This window comes from Eublepharis macularius, chromosome 8, assembly GCF_028583425.1.
Source record: "Eublepharis macularius isolate TG4126 chromosome 8, MPM_Emac_v1.0, whole genome shotgun sequence".
Taxonomy (NCBI): Eukaryota; Metazoa; Chordata; class Lepidosauria; order Squamata; family Eublepharidae; genus Eublepharis; species Eublepharis macularius.
Window position 1 is genome coordinate 90,020,236 of NC_072797.1, and position 25,051 is coordinate 90,045,286.

At 41.6% G+C, this 25,051-nt stretch overlaps 1 protein-coding gene across 2 annotated transcripts in view; it reads left to right on the forward strand.

The window, feature by feature from the left end:
- Positions 1-25,051, forward strand: part of FANCC (FA complementation group C) — a 116,300-nt gene that overhangs the window by 70,417 nt on the left and 20,832 nt on the right. For both annotated transcript variants that reach the window (XM_054986687.1, XM_054986688.1), the window contains exons 6-9: positions 822-886; positions 2,340-2,501; positions 4,661-4,817; positions 24,262-24,314. In XM_054986687.1, coding sequence (XP_054842662.1) covers positions 822-886; positions 2,340-2,501; positions 4,661-4,817; positions 24,262-24,314 — 437 coding nt within the window. The remainder of the gene's footprint in view (positions 1-821; positions 887-2,339; positions 2,502-4,660; positions 4,818-24,261; positions 24,315-25,051) is intronic.

Consider the following 25,051-nt stretch of genomic DNA (forward strand, 5'->3'; position numbering starts at 1 on the left):
CCCTCCTTCTCTACTTATGCTTTCCTTACTTACCCGGAGAGTGTGGCAGCGAAAGAGGACTGAGGGTCAGAAGGCGTTGCGCCTCCCTAGGGGCTGTTTCAGCATGAAAGTAGCCTTGCATGTGTGTTGGGAGGTGAGGGCACTCACTAGTGGTAAAAAAAAGCTTAAAAACCTCTGATCGGCAGGCCTGTACATGCGCAATCCCATGTGTGCCTGCACAGAAGACCTCAATGAACAACAGTTAAAGGTAAGTGCAACCCTGTTTCTTTTGTTGATTTGAGTAGAATGAGTTTGCAGCTCCTTTTTATTTTACTTAATCTAGATTTAGAAAGAGAGTGCTAGTTGTAATCAATGGTGAACGGTTTGAGTGTGTCCCCTAGGACTCCTAAAAAAGGTTTCTGAGAGCCAGGGGTGGGATATGACTGTGGAGTCTCCAGCAACAATGAGGAATCAGCAGAAAATACATCACTCTTCTGCTTAAATTCTTGTTCCACTTGCAGAAGAGCTTATATAAGAATCAGGAGGTATAATTCCTGCTGATTTCCCCTTTCTTATTACAGGCCTGCATGTTACAGTCCACATTTTGGGCGTGGGGTTGCTGTGTGAAGGGGAAGATGGCAAAGATCCTTTCCCATGAACTTGTGGTTAGTTGGGGCCAACCCATTACTTTTTGGTCAGAGTTTATTGTCAAAGTTATATGTAAAATTTTATAAATAGATTATTTAATCCACTTGGAAATAGAAGTAAAAAAATGAAGATATTAGTATCTTAATTTCTCTTCAATGTCTGTATTTTTAACTATTATGGACTTCATTTAACAGGTTGTCTTTTCACTAGTGACAGAACTCAGCAGAAACTGGTTTAATAGATTTAAAAGTCAACAAAGGTAGGTACTATATTTACTTGAAAGGACGATGCCCCTAAATGAAAGATGACCCTCTTTTATAGGGAAGACGATACACAAAAACAGATGACCCTGACTTTAGCATGACCCCCCATTAAAAAATTTAAAAAGCTTTGGAACACAACTGTCTGCCATCGGCACTTTCTGGCTAAAGTTTGTGCATAACAGCGTGGTGGCAGAGGGTATGCTCATCAGCATGGCTAATGAACTGGAAGCTGCCTCAGGACCCAGCTGATGGGGAGGCTGGCTTCTGTCTTCCACTGCACCTTCTGGCTCAACCCAGGGTCAGCGTCAGCATGTAGCAAGATGGGGCAACTGCCAGGGCCCATAGCTTCTGATGGGGCTTGCTGCTGCTGACTCACCACTCACACATCTTCTCTGATGTCTGCCCTTGCACCTTTCTATTGTCTCCTTGTGATTGCTTTGACACACCTCTTCCCAGGTGTATATGTGGCCTAGTGCTCTTGGAGAAGGGCATACGGGTGGTGCACAAAGCATCAGCATTCCTGGTGGCCATGGCAGTGACACTGCTATCTGCACTCACCACCCAGCACCATTGGGAGGAGGGAAGTGCAGGCAGTGTGGGCAGCTGTGAGTGCAGGTGATGGGAAAGCTTGCAGGAGGGCAAAGGAAGGATGTACAGATGGGTGGGGCATATGGTTGGGAGGGCAAGAAGGGGATCCTGGTAGTGGGCATGGGGGAGGCTGAGCTCTCTCTCTCAAGCCCCCCCCCCAAACCTGGAGCCAACTCAGTAATTAGGTGGGTTGCAAATTCTGCTTCTAGCCTCATGACCCAGCTGTGGGGGGAGGGCAACATTGTCTTTCTTCTTTCCGAGGTTGTTGGGCTGGTTCCTGGTCAGATGGGTTGTGGGGCTGGAAACAGTTTACTTGACCAGGAGACAGGTGGGATCAGAATGCCTTGCTTTAGAGCTATGGGCGTGTGGTCCTGCCAGCCACTTGGATTGCAGGAATGGCACCACCACCACCCTTCAGTGGAGCTGTTTGGTCTGCTCAAGTTGAAGACTCCCCGCCCCTCTTTAAAAACCAAAAAGAAAAAAATATTTTCAAGTTTTCAATTTTAATAGATCTTAGTCAGTAAAGTTTTGTTTCTCATGTGGAAAAAATGCATAATAAGTTGCAGTTTCAATATATGCAGATTGAAAATGATGGTTTTGGTGATAAGAGAACTACTAATCAGAGGATTACAGGTATAATATAAAAACAGAGTTTACAGTGAATTCTTAAGCTTTGCCTGGCTTCCACCCAGCTTTGCAACAGGCATGCATATCAGTAAATATTAGTGTACCCTCTTATACAGCTAAATATGGTTGAGGTCTATAATTGCTAATACTGCATTAATATTTAATGTTTTTAATGCTGATATTTGTTGTTGTTTGACATTTGCCTATGCCTAAGGAACAAATTTGTTTCTCCAGTATTTCTTCACGGGTAAGATGTCTATGTCTTCTCTGTGTACCACTTATTAATCTGACTGATGTTACACCACTGCTGGAAGCCCTTCTTAGCTATCATGGAGGTGGGTCAGAAGATGTCCTTCCCTGTGAGTTTTTAGAAGCTGTGAATGAAGCCATTTTACAGTAAGTAGCCCAGAACATACTAGTTTCCCCTTAACTGCACTAATATTTAATTCAGCTATTATTATGAACTTTATGTATGTCCTTTGTATGGACTTACACATTGAGACTCAAGGTGGAATACGGAATTATAAAACAAGCAGTGAACTAGTTCTGGCTGTAGACATCCTCCTTGTGATAATTTTTTCATACTAGCTTACTTTGAAAAACGAAGTTCACGTATCTAATACATGTACCATCAATATATCTAATTCTCAACATAGTCCCATCTGTGGATACTTAAATCTAGAGACTGGAACCATGAAAAGACAGGACAGGGTTTTCCCAAAAATCTGAGAAAAGCCTCAGATTTGCAGAAAAGTCTGAAATCTAAAAAACAAAACAAACCCAAAAAGCTACTGGAGGATTACCCTCCCCAAATAATAGAAGCAGTGTCTGCATTTTAAAGAAAGGAGATCCCAGTGGCTATTGTGGGGGTTGCTAGACCTCCACAACAATATTGGCAACCTTCAGCCTTATTAGGTTGGTAAAATGGTGGGGGAGGGCCCTTTCCAGGGCTATTTTGGCCTCGCAGGCCACCCCTCCTTCCTCACCTGGAAGGAGGACCCAACGGGGCCAGGTCAGGAAAAATCACTGGGCAAGTTGCTGTCATGCCACTCACTCACGTTGCTTGGGCCTTGTGGTAGCCTACAGACATTGTACATAACTCGGTTGGGCCCAGCAGTGGCCACAATATAACTCATCTGATGAACCTGCATGACTTTAGCAACTAGGGCAGACTTTTCACCAAGGGAGGCAGCCAAGTGGATAGAGGTAGGGAAGGGTGAGAGCAAGTGTGATATAGTGGTCAGAGTGTCAGATTAGGATCTGGGAGACACAGGATCAATGGTGATCCTGGGCTATTTGCACACTCTCAGTCTAATTTACCAGATTCATGAGGATAAAATGGAGGAGAGGAGAATTATGGAAACTGCTTTGTGTCCTTGTGGCGAAAGGAAAGGTTCAAATTAAGTAAATAAATAATAAATATACCTGAAGATGTGGGGGGACATAAAAGGTAGGTTGGTTGGTGAGTGGAAAGGATAGAAGGAAGCAGGCAAATTGGAGGGGGTATGGAGTATTTCAGGAAAGGGAAGGGGGAAATAGTGGGGATACCTCCCAGCGTGTCTTTGTGGGTCCTCTGCTTGTGCTGATCTAACACACAGCAACTGGGAAAGTGAAAGACTACTCATTCTTCTGAGATAGTATGTCCTTTATATCTTTTTTGAGATATGTTTCTGATAGAGCATTTAGCAACATAAGCCAGAAATAAGTTGCAAGTTGCTGCATGATCCTTCTGTCCCACTGCCTCGCGCACGCATGCCTGTTCTTCCTTCTCTCACTCACCTGTCCTACATCATTTTTCCTTCATCCACCTCTCTGCTGCCTCCTTCTTTCCCCACTGCCTCAGTCATCCCTTCTTAGCCATCTGCCCTACCAAGTGTCATGTATTCTTTTTCTTTTACGTTGTACTTTTGCTAACAATTTTTTTTCGTTTTTTTTTTAAAAAACACACCCTTTTTAAAACACTTCGGATATTTCCGCAAACTTACATGTCTAGAACAAGATGGCTAAGGAGAGATTCAATAGAAGTTTATAAAATTAGCTATGGCATGGGAAAAGTGTATCATGCCAGCTTTATCTTCCTCCCCCACACTATCATCAGTTGAGGGTGCCCAAAAATAAGGCAGAAAACCCCTGGACACCTCTGGGAAGCAACAGCAGGGGAGGGCCTCAGTCTCTATGCCTGTTTGTTTGGTCCTCCAGGGCAACAAGTTGGCTACTGTGTGAAACAGAATGCTGGTCTGGATGGCCCACTGATCTGATCCAGCAGGTTTTTGTTTTGTTCTTAGGTGTCTGTATCGCCCCACCCCCAAGTTTATAGAAAAGTCTCCCTTCTCTAAAAGCAGATGTTTTTTCTATGATTTTGTGCACTCCCTCTTATGCAAACATGGAGCACACTTGTAAAAACATCCATTATCTGTCTCTGGCCCCAGTGTGTGGATTTTTTTGATCCACACTCTGTGACCCAGTTCAGAAATAGATCCAATGATATAAATACTGATTTTATAGTTGTGATGAAAGAAAATAACTCTCCCCCCTCTGTCTTTTTTTAAATACAGAAGAAAGATTTCCTTGTCTGAATCTGCAGTGGTGCAGCTCTGGCTTCGTCATCTTCCTAGTCTGCAGAAAGCATTATTAAAGAATTTTGAAAGTTTAATTTCTCTTCAACCAGGTTCCCTGGAAGAAATGACTTGTCTGATAAAAAGTTCCCTATTGGTGAGCATCGTAGATGAGTACTCATTAACCAATATGATTTTGCCATCTTGGTTATACTGCAAGTCTCTAAAGTATTTCTCAAATACAATGTATGAATTTACGTTTGTGGTGAACACAGCATTAATGGTGGTTTTAATTTGGGTGTTCACAGAGTGCTAATATATGCACATGGTGTGATTTTTCTCTGGTGAAGAGCATGTTTCCTTTTAAAACTTTTATCTGACATGATATATTACATACAAAATTTTGAAAAGAGCCTCTAAGCTGCTTTCCCTCCTACTGCGCTGAAACTTTTGTTAATGCCAAGAATTCAGTGCCTAACCATGGAAGTGCCCAGCTAAAAATGTTTAAAAGAAGAATGTAGCTTGAAAATTAGGGCTTGCTTTTGTTTTGCAGAAGTTATACACTTCCCCACCCTTCCACCAAGAAATAAACAATAAATGGAAGGGAAACAAATAGAACTCGTAATCTTCTTTCCTATTAGGCTGCTCTTGGCTAACTACCACCTTTTCTGCCCTTTCCATTTCATTGCAGGGAGAACTAGTTTACTTCTACAATCAATGAAGGGATGTCCCTACTTCTAAGTGGTTTTGTACCAGATTTTCAGAAGTACATTTGCTGTGAAATCTGCTAAGTTACAAAACTGTTATGCAAGAAAAGGTTGACTTTGAATAGTTTGGATTGTGTCATGTATCAAAAGAACTGTGACACTATCAAAACCAACAAAAAAAATCTACAGTTCAGCCCTTAATTGCAATTGAAACATGTAATATGAAAAAGCAACTGGGAAAGTAATTGATAACTTTAGTCACATTATTGAATACATCTTCATTAGCACTTAGTAATGTAGCATAATGCTTTCCTCAGCCTTTTAAAAAAGTATTTTTAGTACTGCAACACTGAGCAGTATACAAAGCAGCAGCTTTATAAGTTAAATCTTGGTAGTGGAAGACTGCTGTGCTTTATTATGGAAGAAATATGATATCCGACACTGTTATATTAGGGCTCCAAATGTAATTAAAGTGTGATGGTCTAGTAACTTCTAGTTTATGTGGTGTGCTGTTACTTATGTTTCCATCCCTTGGGAAAAAATGAAATTGGTAATGGAAATTCTATAGTTACTAGGAAGTATAAAAACAAAAGATAAGTGTTACACAGGTTGCACATAGTGAAATGACCTCTATAAATATTATTTTGCTTTTCAAGGGTTGGTAACGTTAGTCCTTTTTCCAGATGGTTAAAAATGTGTTCTTGAAATATAGTGGTATATTCACATTACTGAAATAGTTGTGCAAATATGTTGTATGGACTGCTTGGGGCAAGAGGGAAGGAGAGGGGGCTGCTGTTCCGGAGGTTGTCATCAAGCCGTTCCTGGTTTGCATGAATGACAGAGACACATTTGCAGTGATGCTTAGCCACAAGTATCACGCAGCAATGATATCATTAGTTCAGAAGCATTCTGCTGAATTCATTTGCCTGCTGTTACTGGTTCTGTTCAGGAACACTAATGGGTGTTGCTTTTACAATTCACAGCAGCTTGGAAACTCTTTGCCTGATAGTATGTGACATTGAAGTCCCAGGCCCACACATGGAGATTATATTTGTGGGGATGGGCTTTCCAGTTCATTCTCTTGGTAGATTTCAGCTGAGCAAAAGCACTTAGAATATATTCTGGTCTTGGCATTGGATTTGAGGGGGCTTTTTTGTTCTCTTTCATCTCTGCTTTTTTACTTAGTAGGACTTCTTTTATTTACCCAAGCTGATCTATCTTCTCCATAGTTGCATGGAAAATTAGGTTCTGGAATCACTAACGAGGGAGGGGAGATACTGGTGTTCCTTCCCATGAGCAAAGCTATCCTCTCCAAAAGCTTTTGCTTTCTTGTTAAATGCAGGAGGCAGGAATGCAGCTGCAAAGAGGGGTACAGAAGTGGAGAAAACTTTATGCCAGCTTGGTGATAGCAGAAGCAAGATATAAAAGGCTGTGAGGAAAGGGGTGGGGTAAGACCTGTCCCTGCATCTACCAATCCTGGAGTCCTTGACTGAAACCATGGCTGTTGTCAACTTCCGAAAAGAATAACAGGATTAGAAATGGTAGAGGCAAGCCCCACACCCTCTCTGCAATAGTAGTGACTTCACTAAAAGCTGGAAGAGATCTTCTCTGTGTCTCACAGCTACGATGGCCATTTCTGCACAGTCTTATAGCTGCAGCTTAGCTTCCAGACTGTAGCGTTTTATATTCAGGCCTGCGTACAGTGTTGTATGTTTGCTGTTGGTCGTCATCCTTTCCCCCCAGTTTTCTCTATTTGTTTCCAGATCACCTTTGAATCAATGTTTTCAGATGAAACAGACCCAAAGTGCATTTGTGAGCATGTATAATGTATGCTGTGCTTATAAAGGTGCCACCGACTTCCCTGTCCACCCCTTTATTGTCATCTTATTTTTTGGGGTCTTGCTGCCATTTTCCCTTCCATTTTTCCCCCAGTGGTGGCCATCAATAATTTTTTTAATGTAGTTGTTTATGTCCCTGTATTGCTATATCCTTAAACACATGCTTGCGTGATTCCTACATTTACATTGAATTTTGACTCTATTTTTATTTTCTGCTTATTTTTGCAATTGTTTTCATGGTTCACTGTGCTGAAGAATATGTTTCTGCCATTTCCCCTGATGCCATGCACAGACACACGGCCTCTCTTCAAAAAAAAACTGCTTTGTTCATCTATGTTCTTCCTGTGCAGTCCCACATGGTTTTTATAAGGGGTGCCCTCGCCTCTCAACGCGCATGCGTGGCTACTTTTCCTGCTGAAAATGGCTCTTAAGAGGCGGGGTGCCCCGACGTACTCTCAGTTCCTCTTTTGCCGCTGATACTGGAGGTTCTAGCTCATTCACTGTTTGAAGTTCGTTGTTCAGCATTGGTGAAAATATCGAAGAAGGCTCTGTTTAAGAGGTGCATCTCCTGCGATAGGAAGATGACAAGAGCCGATGGTTATTGGAACTGCCTGCATTGCTTGGGGGAGACCCACAACACACAGGCACGCAAACACTGCTGTACCTTCACCCTGAAGGCTAGAGCAAAAGGGGCAGGGAGACTGCAGGCCTTGTGGCAACGGGCCATGGCTGCGACTGACCCTCCATCCGGGAAAAAGACCCCTACCGCGTCCGGTTCTTCGACTCTACCCAATCCCAGGTCTTCAGGAGCAAAGACACCGTGCTCCTGTCCATCCCCAGCCCATATGGAGTCATGCCTATTATCAGATCTGATCGCCTTAATGGTCCGCAGCTCTTCGGCGCCAGCAATTTCTACCTCAGATCCAACTCCATTGGAGTCGAGGACCCATCGCAGTGGAACATCTTCTGCACCAACTGTTATCCCGGACCGTTCACCTTGGTCCCGATGGGACGATTCCAGATCCAAGGCATCAGGTTCCAAGACACCTCGGAGTAGAACGCCTTCCATGTCACTCGTGTCTTCGGACCAAAGGTCCCCTCAAAACCAGCAGAGTGAATCTTCCTCAGTTCCGAAGACCTCGGAACTGACGGTGGTGTTGGATCCACCCTCGAATCTCGGGAAAAAGAAGAAGAAAAGACATCACTCTTCAAAGCGCGAGAAGGCGATTTTAGAAAGTGTGATCTCCTCCCAGACTTCTATTGAGCCTCAAGGGGATGTTGGATCCGAGCCCCGTGATAAGAGGCATTGAGGGTCGGGTGATCATTCATCACCCCACAGTAACACTCGTTCTAAAAGCTGGTTGGAGGAAGAGGTGATTTTAGTAGAAAAGCCCCTCACTCTATTGGGGTGTTCCAAGTCACCGCATCATGGCTAATGGTCATTGCACTTTTCCCGAGAAGGAAGAGGATGTTCCAGACATCGGATGAGCCCTTACCCATATAGAGAGAGTAGCCTTTATTCGAGGAGTTACCGTGCCAGTGAAGAGGCAGCTCTGTATCGCCACCACAGAGAAGACTCCTGCTACTCAGAACATCTGACTCGAGACCGTTCGAGGTCCCCTTCGATGAGGGCATACTCCTGCACCGGTTCTAGAAGAACCCCATGTGGCTCTGAGATGGGCCTTGATGATGGCTCCTACAACCTAGGCTGTATGACTTTCCTCCATCTGACTCTCCGGACAGTGTGATTGGTCCCTCGGAGGAAGCCTCACCAACTGATGATTTCCATGCATATTCAGAGTTGGTTCAGCACATGGCCAGGGCTGTAGAGGTAGATGTAGCATCTATGGAACCAAAGTTGAAAGACAAGACAAGATTCTACAACACATTTATTGTTATGGAGGAAATGCAATCCAAGCCTAAACAAGGGTCTCTCTCAGCGCCCTTGGATAAAGAGAGCAGGAAGGTAGATGCTATGGGGCATAAGATGTATACCTCGGCTGCCTTTAATATTAAAATAGCTAACTATGCAGCCATGATGGCGGCCTATCAGTTGTTACTCTGGAATAAAGTGGCCACCTTTATTCCTAAATTGCCTGAAGATCAAAGAATCTTCCTCAAGGTCATCCAAGAAGAGGTGGTCCGTTTGTCTCGCCATCAAATCAACACTAGCAGAAATATGGTGGATACTTCTACAAGATCACTACTCTCCGCAGTAGTCCAACGGAGGTTCGCCTGGCTGAGAACCACAGCCTTACCAGCAGAGAACCACAGCCTTACCAGCAGAGACCAAGACCAAGGTTAAAGATCTCCCTTTCGAGGGACCTACCCGCTTTTCAGAAAAATCTGATGACTCTCTATCTAAAAAGTGAAGGACAGACTTACCACTCGCTCCTATGGAGTTATTTCCCAGCAACAGCAGCATCATTCTTCTGGAAGATACCAGTATAGATCCTTCTCACGGGGTCATCAGCACTGATTCCATCCTTACCAGGGGTATGCCTACCATACCCAATGGTCCTATCAAAGCCCTCAATCATCCAGTCCTAGGAGGAGGTAAAATCATAAGGGCAAGCAGGGAGCTCATCAACAGCAGTTGAAGGAACAGGCCCGCTCCCAAAAGCAATTTTGACAATTACAGGGACCTGATCCTATGTTTGGGGTCAGGCTGAGTTCATTTTTTGCAGAATAGTGCAAGATCACCTCTGATGCTTGGGTTTTGAAAATTGTTCAAATTGGTTATAAAGTTGAGTTTTTACAGTTACTTTACCTGCGACTCCCTGTTTTTTCTGATTAAGTGGCCTGGACAGGGGTGTTGGCGGAGTTGTCAGCTCTTCTGGACAAGGGAGCCATTGAGGAGGTTACAGATCAATCTGCACTCTTGGGTTTCTATTCCAACCTGTTTGTGGTAGAGAAAAAAGATGGGCGTTTTAGACCTCTATTAGACCTCCGCAATTTGAATAAGTTTATTTGAGTTTGTAAGTTTAAGATGGTGACCTTGCAGGCAGTGCTGACGTTATTGCCGCCACATTCTTGGTTTGCAGTGATAGACCTGAACGATGGCTATTTTCATATCTCGAATTTTGAGGAACACAAGACATTCCTACGCTTTACTTACAGGGAACAAGTCTTCCAATATAGAGTTCTCCCCTTTGGATTGTCTACTGCTCTGCGGGTTTTTACTAAATGTGTGGCAGTGGTAATAGCCTTCCTGAGGATCCAGGGGTGTTGCATTTTTCCCTACCTGGATGACTGGTTGATTGTCGGTTAGTCAGCTGCTGATGTGTCTAGACAAGTTTCCATAATTTTATCCACCTGTTTGAAATTCGGTCTGTTCGTCAATCAAAAGAAGTCTAAACTTGACCCTTCTAGGGTTGTACAGTTCATTCGAACTGTTATTGAGGGTGTACAGAATGCAGGGTTTTTGCCTTCAGAGAGAGCTCTGAAGACAAAGGTGCTGATAAAAAGATTCAAAAGATGCAGATTCCAGTCTGCCTGTCTGGTTCAAACCTTATTGGGCTGCATGGCCTCTATCACTGCTGTAGTTTCCCTAGCGAGGCTACATATGCACCCACTGCAACTTTGGTTTAGCTCTGTGTTCTTCCCTGAGCGGGACCCTCAGCTCAAGTAGTTGAACATGCCCCGACAAGTTCTGGGTTCTTTAGATTGGTGGATGATTGATTCTAATCTTTTTTTAAAGGGGTTCATTTTGGTTGTAGACAGATGTCTCTGTTACTACAGATGCATCCACCCTTAGTTGGGGGGCTCACTGTAAAAGGTATTATGCTCATGGTGTATGGGATGAATCTGAACAACAAGAGCATATTAACCTTCTGGAACTGAGGGCAGTATTATATGCATTGATCTCGTTTGCAGATACTGTAAGGAACAGGACCATCCAGATACGTACGGACAATACGACAACAATGTATTACATAAACAAGCAGGGGGGCACATTGTCAGTGACTCTGTGCAAGGAAGTGATGAAACTCTGGGACTGGTCCACGGACAATTCAGTTTGGTTGATAGCAGTCCATATCCCAGGCATAGACAACATGGTAGCGGACCGTTTAAGCATGTTGCAGGGGGACAATCACATGTGCAAGACGTTAATTTAAGCCCTGTATTTTCAGAGTGGAGTTTTCCAGACATGGATCTGTTCACTTCTGAAGAAAATCCTAAGACTCCCCAGTACTGTTCCAGAGGCAGCATAGGCCGTGGGTCACTTGGGGACGCATTTCAACTAAAGTGGTTCACTCACCTCTTTTACATGTTTCTTACGTTTCCACTTCTTGCCAAGGTGATCAGCAAGATTCAGGCGGACAGAGCATCGGCCATCCTGATAGCCCCGTACTGGCCATGGCACCCGTGGTTCCACACTCTCCTATGGTTGCAGTCTCAACTGTACCAGTTCCCGATGGAACTGGATCTGTTATTGTGGAAAGGAGTATTTCACCACAGAGAAACTCCAACTGCCTGGCTGATCTTTCAGGGCACACCTTCTCTGAGGGAGTGACCCATGTGTTACAGTATGCAAGACGCTTGTCCACTTGTCAATCCTACACCATTAAGTGGAATAAATTTAGTGTTTAGTGTCAGGAAAGGGGCTTGGATCCCCTTTCCTCTCTATCAGGAATTCTAGATTTCCTTTGGGAACTTAAACAAGGGGGTTTGTCTGATTCGTCTGTAAGGGTTTACATGGTGGCCATTTCCACCTTCCATCCCCCAGTAGATTGAAGGACAGTGTTTTCTCACTATACTTCCAAAATGTTTTTAAAAGGGTTAAATAATTTGTTTCCCCCTGTCAGGGCTATAGTCCCACAGTGGTCCCTACCTTAGGTTCTGACCCAACTCATGTCCAAACCTCTTGAACTGTTGGTCACATGCCCCTTGTGCTTTCTATCTATGAAGGTGGCATTCCTGGTAGCTGTTACTTCGGCCAGGAGGGTGGGGGAATTAGCTGCATTATGCTAGGAGCCCTCTTATTTGAAAGTCCGTGTGGAGAAAGTGGTCCTTAGGACAAAGGTAGACTTTTTACCTAAGGTAGTGTCTAGCTTCCACCTTTCCCAGGAAATGTCCTTACCAGTGTTTTTCCGTAACCAGAATTCAGAGGCTGAAAAGGCCCTTCATTCTTTAGATGTATGTAGGGCAATTCTTTTTTACTTAGATCTCTTAGAGCCTATTAGAATAGATTCTCACCTGTTTGTGTGCTTCTCGGGCCCAAAGAAGGGTAGGAAGGCTAGCCCCCAAACCTTGGCTTGTTGGGTGGTTCAAGCTATTTTGTTGTGTTATAGAACTGCAAACTTACCTTGTCTGTTGGAAGTTCATGCTCATTACACCAGGTCTCAGGCGTCGTCTGCAGCTTTCCTGAGAGGGGTTTCGATCCAGGATATCTGCAAGGCGGCAACGTGGGCATCGGCTGACACGTTTGTTCAGTACTATGCCCTTGACGTCCTAGATAGAAATGAGATGGCGGTGGGCACGGCAGTTCTGCAATCAATTTTCCTGTGACAACTAGTCACTACCTCCACCCAGGTAATTAAGTTTTGTAATCTCCCATGTGGAATTGCAAGGGAAGACTGTAGATGAAAAACAGTGTTGCACTTACCTGTAACTGTTGTTCATCTAGGTCTTCCGTGCAGGCACACACACCCTCCCTCCTTCCCTGCTAATGTCTTTGTTACTTACCTTAGGGCTCAACGGCGAAAGAGGACTGAGGGTATGTCAGGGGCGCCCCGCCTCTTAAGAGCCATTTTCAGTGGGGAAAATGGCCACGTATGTTCATTGAGAGCCGAGGGCACCCCCTAGTGGTTCTGAGCTATAAAAATCTCCGAAATCGGCAGGCCTGCACGTACGCAGTCCCCATGTGTGCCTGCACGGAAGACCTAGATGCACAACAGTTAAAGTTACACTGTTTTTATACTGGTATATCATCACTCTTTCATCTCTGCTTTTGAGCTCTGCACAACTTTAGGTATATGCAGGACTCATTTGTGGCCCACCACAGCGATCAGCTGTCCCGTTCTCATGCTGTTTCCTTGATCACAAAAGCGCTAGCCAAAAGATAATCTAACTTTTTGTAGTGCATGTGTATGAACAGGCACAAAACACAAATGACAAAACAGTGGCAGGGGACAGGGGAGTGATGCTGTATGGAAGGACTGTGGTCAGCATGCTTCTGCAGAAAGCATGGCAGCAACTGAGGAAAGCTGAATCTTAAAGTTTTTGTGGAAACAGCCCACAACATGCAAAGTGATGTCCTCAGCCCTTATTTTCTGTATTGCCTGCCTGTGGTGTTCCTAAACCGAAAGAGATCCACAAGTAGCCTGGGAAATGGGTCTTCCCCTCTGTCCTTACCTACTAACTCTGCAAAAGCTAAAAAACAAGTCAGAAAGGTGGTGAGCAGGCAGGAAAATAATAAACCACCACATTTTGATGGATTTAGAGTAGTCTAAAACAGTCACATACTAATTTGCAGATTGGGTCAATTATTTCCATACGGTTCCTTTTGGTCTAGATTCAAATACATTGTATATTTTATACCGCAAAACAGATTGCAGTCTGAGAAAAAGGTACAGAAGAGGATAACCAAGATGTTTAATGGGTTGGAGAACCTCTGCTGTGAGAAAAGACTGAAAAATCTGGGAGTGTCAGTTTAGGAAAGAGACAACTAAGGTGGGGAGGGGCGAACATGGTAGAGAATGATAGAATTAGGAGTGGGATGTAAAAAATGAATAGAGGAAGCTTTTCTTCCCTCTCTCACAATGCTAGAACTTAGGGGTACCCAGTGAAGTTAATGGACAGTAGGTTCAGGGTAGAAAAAATAATATACTTCTTTATTCAACGAGTAATTAAACCCAGATTCAACCCTTGGCATTTCAAGTTAAAAGGATCAGGTAGTAGGTGATATGAAAGACTTTTACTGGAGACCATGGAGACCACTGCCAGTCTGAGAAGACAATAATGTCCTTGAATATAAGGCAGGTTCATGTATTTTACCCTTTGTCTGGGGAGCTTCATGTGGCATTTTAGCCTCACAATAACCCTTAATAAATGGATACTTGCTTAGGGTCATCCAGTGTTCTTTGGAGTTGTGCGGGGATTGGAATCTGTTTCTTGTGTTTAAATCTAACAGTCGTCTGCAGCACACTGGCTTAATGAGAATTTTCTTGAAGCTTTCTTTGTTAAGAACATTAATTTTTTAAAAGAAGGCCCCAGTGCAGGGTCATGATCCATGCCAGAGTTAACAAAAGTATTAGAGGTTGTTTTGTAAGTGAAATTGTCTGGTACATTTAGAAACATAAAGAGATTGGCTTACCTTGTAGAAATGATATGAAACCTAGAAATTTGCCGAAAAGCTGCTGCTCTTTTTTTTTTTTGAGAGTATTCTTCAGTTGGGGTACTGCACCTCTTGCCTGCGGTCTGTTATCCTGATACATTCACTCATTTATCTTTCAAAAACAATGGAAGTTTGGAGATGATAAGCTACAGGTTGCTGTTTCCAAATATATGAGAGCCAGCTGTGAGGTCTCATAAACACTAGGTGGCACACGTTTAATATGACACCTTGAGTGCAACTGCATGGCAGAACATTGAGAACGTGGAGTTGGATATGAAATTAAAGTGCAATGAAATTTTTTCAAGCAAGAAAGGGACACAAGAAAATCGGAAGATGCTAAATTAATAGCTGTCTTCTCAATTTACCCTTTTGTATTCTGAAAATGTTCTAAAATGTATCCAACAAACCTCTAATCCTGTGCATATTAAAACATCATTCATTGCAGAGCTGGCTTAGATCCATGGATTTTGTTTGGACATCTGCTTTGAGAATTTAAGATGGAGATTTCTCTAATATTAACATTTAATTGAACAGCTCCTGCTAGTTCAAAGCCTTCATTGCCAGTCATTCCATCTCTTAATTATCTGAAGTAACTGTTTCCAGTCTGAAGCTACTGTAAAAAATAATTTAGATTTTGTATTGCTGCATTGTTTCAATGGGAGAGCACACTGAACAGCATGCAGGTAAATTTGTATGTATTTTATAGTAAATATTACTGCCTTCATGAATACTGATGTTTTTGAGCAACTCTTTAATATTTTTAGAAAATTTTATGTACCACTTTACATTCCATAACAGATATGGATGATAGTCTAAGGCTGCTTCTTGGTAAAATTAATGGTGTTTTGAGGATTTAATGCATGTCTGACGCCTGATGAAATGTTAATTTTCTCAGTATGATGGTATTTATTATGATGGTACATTCTTTCACCTACATGAAGGATCCCTGGGGTTCTGTCAGTTCCTGGCAGTTAGATCCCCCAAGTTCTTCACAGTTAACACACAGGTGTTCCAGTTGAAGTAACTTTATTAGAGATCCATTCAGTACAAGGTGCATAGACAGTGGAATTGGCAGAAGTGACGTATGTGGGGCTAGCAATGTTAGTTATAGGGACTCTTCCCGCATTGGGAAAGAGGACTGTTAATGGGGGGGGGGGTTTGAAGTGAGACATTGTTTTAGAGTAGACAGTGGGAAAGATGAACATCTCTGGCTCTCAAGAAAGATACATTTTGAGCCAGTTTCAGCTTGCAGTCAAGGACACTGGCTCAGCAGAGGAGAAAGAGAAAGTAAACATTTGTGAGATAACCTGCTGGCATTGCAACCATAAAGAACTTCCCACGCTCTTAGAGACCAGGGGCACAGCCCATATACATTCATGGCAGATATGCAGGAGGCATGTATGACAGATTCTTTGGACAGTTATCAAAGATGCTTCAGTAAGATAAATGATGATGGACCAGTTTCCCTGAAAAATAGTTTACCTGTTACTTCTGCTGTTCCCAAACAATGTAGAGATGCCAGAGAACATTAGATGTTGTAGTGATTGTGGCCATTTGGAGAGGCAGAGCCATAGAGATGAGGGTGGAAAGTAACTTGCTGGAGTTAGAAAAAGAAAGTTACTGAAGAAAAGTGAACAAAGGCCTCCAGGGGGAGGAGGAGAGCTTCACTAGGGTAGCAAGTCATTTTGTGAAAGAAATGGTAGCCCAGTAGTTGAAGAATAACAGTGGCATAGAGTAGGTCACATGATGGGAGGGCATGACTGCCTGTAGCTTTCCATGTTGGGAGAGACAACATAGCTTTAATAACAACAACAACATTCAATTTATATACCACCCTTCAGGACAACTTAATGCCCACTCAGAGCAGTTTACAAAGTATGTTATTATTATCCCCACAACGAACACCCTGTGAGGTGGGTGGGGCTGAGAGAGCTCCAGAGAGCTGTGACTAGCCCAAGGTCACCCAACTGGCTTCAAGTGGAGGAGTGAGGAATCAAACTCGGCTCTCCAGATTAGAGTCCTACGCTCTTAACCACTACACCAAACTGGCTGTAATGGCTGGAGATGTGATTCCAGCTGACAAATCGCTCTGGATAAAGAGGGATTGAGTTTACCCATTTGTGCTCCATTTGACAGCTCTGCTGAAGGTCTTACTGCCAAGTTTTGACCTGAGCGGTGGCTGGAAATTTGGGGCTTCTGGAGATGAGGAGAAAACTCGCTTTTACGATTGGAGTTCAAAGGCAAGCCTACCCTCAAGTCTTAAATCTCTAAGGACTTCAAAGAATTAACCAACTCTGCGACACAATTATTTATTGTGTGGTGAGATAATACTCTGCTTTCTTGGACTTTCTTTTCCCCCCTTCCCTTTAACTAAAATAAGAAGACTAATGATACACCATTAGCAGAAAGCTCTCAAACTATATCTGAAAAGGAAAGATTTAACAAATTAAGGGGAACAAAAAAGTTTATTGTTTGTTTTTCTCTGTAAATTGTGAATTTGTATTGACAGAAAGTGTTTTGACCGGACTGGTTAAAACAAAACTGCATAGAAGAAGCTAAGGTTGAAGCAATGGCCTTGAAACTTGGGACTGGAATGTAAACAAAGTTGATAGTAAACAACACTATCTGTAAAAAGGCTTTACAGATTATTCATAGGGAAACAGAGCCATCTAGTGGAAAATATCTCAAGGTACAAGAAAACAATCTACATCTATAGACACTCCCACACTCACTGATCTGATGCAAAAACTTGTTGACCAATTAGGTGATAAATTAGATTTATTTGAAAAGAAAATGGAAGACAATTTTATGAAATTTAAAACAGATTTAGCTGACCAAATTAAAAATATTGAAGGTTCTGTTAAAAAAAACTTCTGAGGAGGTAACAACAACGATCAAGTGGAGATCCTGGACAGCAGAACAGCAGCGTTTGATAGAGAGTTGGAGAAACATCAAGTTAACTTGAAACTAAGGGAGAAAGAATATCCTCTGAGACTACAAGGAGTTAGGGAGACACAAGATGAAGATATTCGACATAGGGTGGTAGAGGCCTTGGCAGAATTTCTCCAGTGGGACATCCCAAGAGTTGACATGGAATTGGATAAGGTATACAGAGTCTCCACTAGCTATGCGACACAGAACAAGCTACCAAAAGATATCATAGTGCATTTTGTGAAAAGTTGATAAGAGATCAAGTTCTACAACAACCTTAGAAGAAGAAATTGAGAATACAGGAAGTTGGAATTATTTTAAAGAAGATACCACTCAGCAGGGCTTTTTTTCTGGGAAAAGAGGTGGTGGAACTCTCTGTTATTACACATGCGTGCGCACGCTCCTGTAAATGTGTGGTGCCGTCACTCCCGGAAGTGCCGCCACTCCCGGAAATGATGCCACTTCCTGGAACCTAGCACAATGCATTACGATGAGATAAATGTTAGTAAGCTTGGAAAATTACACTATTATGAGAAAGGGTTTTTTCCCCCTTTCTGAATCCTCTACAAAAAGTGAAATCTTCCATTCCCTTTCCCAAACATTTCATTTCTTTGGAATCATATTTTAAAATATGCAAGAAGGAGGGGGCTGCTAAAAATCCAAAACTCATCTGACAAATCTAAATTCTAACAGATTCCCTCTGCTAGCGTAGAAAAAAAAATCTAAAACTCTTTCTCAAAATTCCACAGAGTCTGAAATTCCTAATCTAATAAATATTGAATTTTCCAATTTTCAGGGAGGGTTTTGTTTTATTGGAGCAGTTCAAAATTAGATACTCAACTTTAGCTGCATTAGAGTTATACTTAGTTTAAAATGGCTTTTTTTTGTTGCCTGCCATCTCTACCTTACCAATGGCTAAGTTGTTGTGACATTGTGAAATGCTCATAAATATTCCAATGTCCCACGCAAACAATATTCATAAAAACTTCCTTAACACCCATATGTCCTCTGTAATTTCAGTGATGTTAATCAGCTGAGGGTGGGGAGAACCATTTGAGTTACAGCTATTAAGACATAAGAACACCTATATGCTGATGAATATATTGATGAAAGCCTTCTGTGACTTGGACACAGCTATCCATTCCTAACATAAAACTGGAATAGCCATAACTGATATATTTAACTAACACAGAACCAGTCTGCCTTCAAAAGCTGTGGGAACCATAACAATGTCAACTTCAGTCAACAAAAGAATGAAAGCAACAAACACACACGCACACACAGAGTCCCCACACCCCATGAAAAGAAAGCAGAATGAACTCAAAGCAGAACACGCACACAGAAGCCCCTGATGATGTATCAGTGGTATGTGTCTCCTGATGAATTAGCAAAAATGAGTAAAGGTATGTCAAACAAATGTTGGAAATGTGAGCAACATGAAGGAACATTTTATCATCTTTGGTGGACTTGCTTTAAAGCAAAAACTTTTGGTCACAAATTCATATGATAATACAAAAAATGTTGAAGATCAGTATAAGCCTTTAAACCAGAAGCATTTTTGTTGGGACTAATGGATAAATAGTTGGATAATAAACTTGCTATCTTATTTCTATGTATGACCATGGTGGCTAGGCTTTTATATGCACAAAAATGGAAAAGTACAGTATTGTCTTCAACTGAGAACTCGATTGTGGAAATGACAGAGTTAGCAGAGATGGCTAAACTTACAGCTCTGATCAGAGATAAAACATTGTCTACTTTTATGGTTAACTGGAACCCCCTTATTGACTTTCTGCGTGAGACAAGGAAAAATGAACTGATGATTTGTGTTTTTTATTTCTAAGAAGATAAATTTGGGAAAGATAAATAGAAGGGGGGCAATATTGTAAAGGTAAGTTTTGGGAATATTAAAACTAGAAGTATAATGTTTATTAAAATATGATAGGTGTTGTAGAGAAAAATGGAAAATGAAACGTATTTTTTTTCTTGGTTATTTTCAATCTTTGTTCTTTTTCTGTTTTGGTATTCTTTTTTCTTTACTTTTTTCTTTTATTTTTCTGCCTTTTTTACTGGGCTTTTAATCTTATTAATAATATAAAAAGTATTCCTGAAACAGTAGCATAGATTACTGCTTTAAACTAACGAGCTAAAAGCTGGGCATCCAGAGAGGGTTGCCACAGTGAAAAACTCAAATCTCCCTGCCTCTGTCTAAGGAGTATGTCTCAAAATGAGAGTGAATAAAGATAGTGAGATTTTTGAACATAGAGTGAAGTGGTTAATTTTCTAATCTGGGGAGAGGTAATATATTACACAGGTTAACTTAATTAACAGCAAGATATGGATTAGAGCCTGTAAACTGAATATACTTGGATAACAGCCCTATTAAACAGATCAGTTCAATGCATTCTTTGATATTCTCTCAGTTCACATGGGTGTATGGAGAAGCTCAGCAGAGTTTTTGTTTGCCCCTAGGAACTGAAGGAGAACTCAACTTGTTACTCTAGAACATGCCTCAGAATCCTCTGTAAATTTCAAGAATTCTGTGGCAATCAGATTAGAAAGTGTTTCCTTGAAAACCACCAACATAGAAAAGTTAATTCTAGAGCACCAGCTCAAATCAAGGCAACTTTTAGTGTAAAACATAAAGCATAACAATGTTATTAAAACCAAAACAATTTATTTAACAGTGGGGGTATGCAATTCAGTTCGGAATTCATCTTAAAATACCAAATTTTCAACAACAAAAAAATCAGTAAAATTTGGCCTTTGTTTTCTATGGGAAAATCACTCTGGGAGCTATCCAGTGGGCTGGAGGGGTCATCTTTCAACCAAATTTCTTTGTATTGATGGGAATCAACTCCTGAAATATACAAGACTGAAAGAGCACGCAGGCTCAAGGAAGTTCCAAAACACACACAATAGATACGGTGTAATTATAATAACGATTCCCATGCAGTCCCGAATTCACTACACCACAACGCCCAATATACGGACTAGTGAAATACAAAATCAATTATTTTTCCGGTTCAAATTAACCTTCATTAGTACAAATTCGATCACCCAATGTCCAAGAATAGTCAGTAATAGCAGCAATGCCACGATATAGTAATAGTGGCTGTTAACTTCACTGAAAGCAGTATCCACGGCGACGAGTTCAACCGGTCTCTTTCACTTTTACTCGTTTCACTTCCTTCTTCAGGCCGTTATTTCTATAATAGACCATAATGTGGTAAGCTGCTAACAAAAGCCTGTCTGTACAGACGTATAACAAAATTGTACAGTTATATACTTGCCATCATTTCTTCTTCTACTGTTTCCACCTCCAATACTGAAAGAACAATGACGCAGTGGAACGGGTACTTAATTATTCCCAATATCCACTTATATAGCAGTTAATTCAATTACCCCATCATGACTTAAAGGGACCAATTACAGCTTCCAACCCCTTAGTACAGCATTTAAAGAAACATTCAATTGATTAATACACTTTCATTAGATACATTCAATAAATAATTATTGTTCAATAAATATTTCCATTGCTCAATAAATATACATCATTCAATAAATATATACAACATTTCAATAAATACACCATTTCAATAAATACTGGGTAAATATCCTAAAACCTCATGGACCTACCAGTTGTCTCAGTCCTTCTCTGTAAGTGATGAAACCTACAAAAATAGTCAGATCTAAATTCATAAAAATACTGAGTAATCTAATTCATTATTTAACCCTGCCGGTATCAAGGTGTTGAGTCTAAATATCCACCGTGCTTCTGCCTGTAATAGACGCTTATTAGCATAGCCTGGATTGCTAACGATCTCTAGAACTGTAAACTTCAATTCTCTTTCGTTCCTATGATGCCTTTGAAAGTGCTGAGATAAAGGTGCTTCCTGATTCTGAGTCCTAATTTTTGAAATGTGTTCCTGGATCCTCAGTCTGACCGGGCGCGATGTACTCCCCACGTATAATAAAGTGCAGGTGCATTGGACCAGGTAAACCACATCATTTGTGGCACATGTTGAAAAATATTTGGAGAACAGTGGGCGACCGGTCCTCGGATGTGATATATTTTTAAGGTCAATACTCAAGGGACAGATGTTGCAGTGACCGCAGGGAAAATGGCCCTGCGGCAAATTGGAAGCAACCTCCTGCGTTTTTAAATCAGAGCGGACCAGCATGTCTCGTAAGCTTCTGGTTCGTCTGAACCCAATACATGCGGGAAAGTTGCAGACCGGAATATCCCGCAAAACATGCCAGTTCCTTTTAATAATGCCTGCAATGGACCCTGCCAAGGGCGAAAAGTCCATAGCCCATGTAATGTTGTTCCCAAACGGCTGGTCACGGGTCTTATATCTCAAAAGGTCGGTACGTGGAATTGCCTCCGCTCGGGTCCTTGCCTGTGTGATCACGTGGTTCGGATAGCCCCGCGCTCTAAAAGCGGCCGTCATGTTCCTAGCCTCATGCAAAAAATCTTGTTGTTGAGACGCATTCCTCTTAATACGTAGGAACTGGCTGAAAGGTATATTATTCTTCAGATTTAAATGATGATAGGAAGAGTAATCCAAATACGCCGCTCGGTCAGTTAGCTTCCTGAAAGGTCTAACTTCTAACTGGGTGTCTGTCCGTTTAAAGACGACAACATCCAGGAATGTAATACATTCTGGATGGCTCTGATGAGTGAACTTGATATGATGATTTAAATTATTAATCCATCCCATCAGGCCTTCAACACATTGTGACTCTTTAATTATCATGAACACATCGTCCACAAATCTCTTCATACAGACTATCTGATTGTGGTAAGGATTAGCTGTTTCGTTAAAGAAATATTGATCTTCCAAATGGGCCATAAAGAGAATGGCTATGCTGGGTGCCGCAGAGCACCCCATAGCCACTCCCTTGATCTGATAATAAAATTGTGACTCGAATCTAAAATAATTACGTTCCGTGATGATATCTAGGAGGTCTAACAAGAAGTGGGTAGGTGGAACTTTAAGAGGTCTTTGTTCCAAGACCTCCTCTATCACCTGTCTAGCTTCCCTATGTGGGATCGAGGTGTAGAGGGACTGAACGTCCATAGTCAGAAGGAGAGCATTCTCAGGGATCCTGATGTTTTCAACAAAATTGATAAAGTCAGTGGTATCTTTAACATAGGATTTCACTTTTACTACAAACGGCTGGAGAATGTGATCCAGATATTGTGCAAGGGGTTCAAGTATGGAATTTGATCCCGATATAATTGGTCTCCCTGGAGGTGGACGAACATTTTTGTGTATTTTTGGGAGGCTGGGGGTGGCTGGGGAGTGAGACAGAACCAGTGTCATTCACAGCAGCCAGACACAGGGTTCAGCCAGTGGGGAAACAGAACAGAATTGAGTAGTACCCAACCACAAGCACAAGGCATTCCCTTGCTTCATTTGGGCTAAGTTTCAACAGTGTCCCTTCAGTTTGGTTTGAGTGGAATGGATACGATTCTCTTATGGGATGTTGGCCTCCTTGCTTCTCTTTGGTTCTGGGGGATTCATTCCTGTGCTTCAGTTTGCTTCTGTTGGGCTAAGTTGCAACAGTGTCCCTTGCTTTAGTTTGGTTTGGATAGAATAGATGTGATTCTCTGATGTGTCCCCCCCCCCTTCCTTCAATTTGGTTCTGGGGATATTCCATTCCTGTACTTCAGTTTGGTTCTATTGGGCTTTCTCTGAGATGAGCTCAGCTTGTATTTAGGAGTGTGCCTTGGTCACGGCTGCCTTGCCCCAGTGTGTTTCTGCAATGGTAGTCGCTTTTGACTTTTTTCCCATAGGAAACAATAAGGATTTCCCTTTTTGAAATCCATATTGACCTTTATCATACTATAAATAGGCATGCCAACCAAATCACAAGTCATGTCCTTCTAGTGCCAAGAGTCTATAATTTTTCAGAGTCATCCATTCCTTCATCCACATCAGACATGAGGCTGCAAAGTACAACTTTAAATCTGGTAGTCCTAAGCCACCCCTTTGCATCTTGTAATAATGGTATATCTGATGTTAGGATCGGTATTGTCTGGAACAAAAACAACATTCTAGGAATAACATTCATCTTAATAACTGATACCCTCCCCAACAGAGACAACTGTAATCTGTCCCATCTCAGCATATCCTTTTTAATTTCTTCCCAAATTTTCTCAGTTATTTTGAAATAGTATACAGTTCTTCCCCATCAATGTAATACCTAAATATTTTATCCTTTTTTCCACTTTAAACCCTTTTTTCTTCAACAGCTCTTCCTGTTCTTCTAAATCCATATTTTTTGTTAACATCTTTGTTTTATGTTCATTAACTTTGAAACCCACCAGATTGTCAAATTCTTTCAATTTCTGCATCAATATCTCAATTCCTCTTAAGGGATCTTCCAGAGTTATGACTAAGTCTTCTGCAAAGGCTCTCTGTATGTCTCTTTCTTGACTTTAACCCCTGAAATCCTTTCATCTTGTCTGATGTCTCTATTCAGAATCTCTCAACACCAGAATGAATAAAAGTGGTGATAATGGACACCCTCGATGCATCCCTTTTTGAATCTCACAAGATTTAGTTAGTTGGCCATTGACCATAATTCTAGCTGTTTGTGAGGTATACATTGACTTCACCCATTTCACAAAAATTTCTCCAAAATGTATCTCTTTCAATGCTCTAAACAAGAAAGACCAATTCAAATTGTCAAGGTAATATGACTTTGTGATCATCTTTGTACTGAAGAGTCAGATACAAGTTTTATCTAAATTAATCTCCCATTTTATTTTCACAGCACCGAGCTGCATGCCATCCAGCCATCTTCAGAGCTATTGAAGAATTTTTCAAGTAAGCTTGCATTCAGTTTATTAGGAAGAGTCTATTGTAACCATCTCAAGTATCTAGTAGAATTTTATTAGAAATTTTATTTCTGTCTGTGAGTCTTGATGAGAATAACAAAGCATAACCATATTTTAGATATGGTAATATCTTGGATCAGCGTTCAACTTAACATTTTAGTATTAGCACCATGATCCAGAGAACTACATGCTTACCTCAGTCATACTGTTATACAAGGCAAAAATGTTGTGTAAGATATTGCTTGGGTGATAGTGGTAAAAAAACTGTGGACACGGAAATAAACAAATTTGCTTCGTGTGACCCAAAGTCTTTAACAGGGAAAAGATGAGAACTGCTTACACAGAAGCTGCTTAAACAGGACTGGGATTCCCTCCAAAAGGATGCTGCACGAAAATGCTTCCCATTCTACATGGGAATTAAATATTCTACCCAGTTTGACCTGCCTCATTACCTTAGTATGCTGGTAGTTCCAAAACTGAGGCGGTCAAATATGATTGCACGTCGCAATGCATTGTCAACAGCCCAGATGAAGGGCCACTTCCTCAAGATACCCCCGGACTAGCGCTTCTGTGATTGCCCTTCAGCTGAAGTTGACTCACTGTCCCATACCATTTTTCACTGTCCAAAGCATGAACTAGCCAGAGAGAGATTCCTTTAAAAAGTGGCTTCTGAAGTATTCGAACATTCCTGACTCCTTAAAGTTAAAACTATTACTGAGTGGCCTT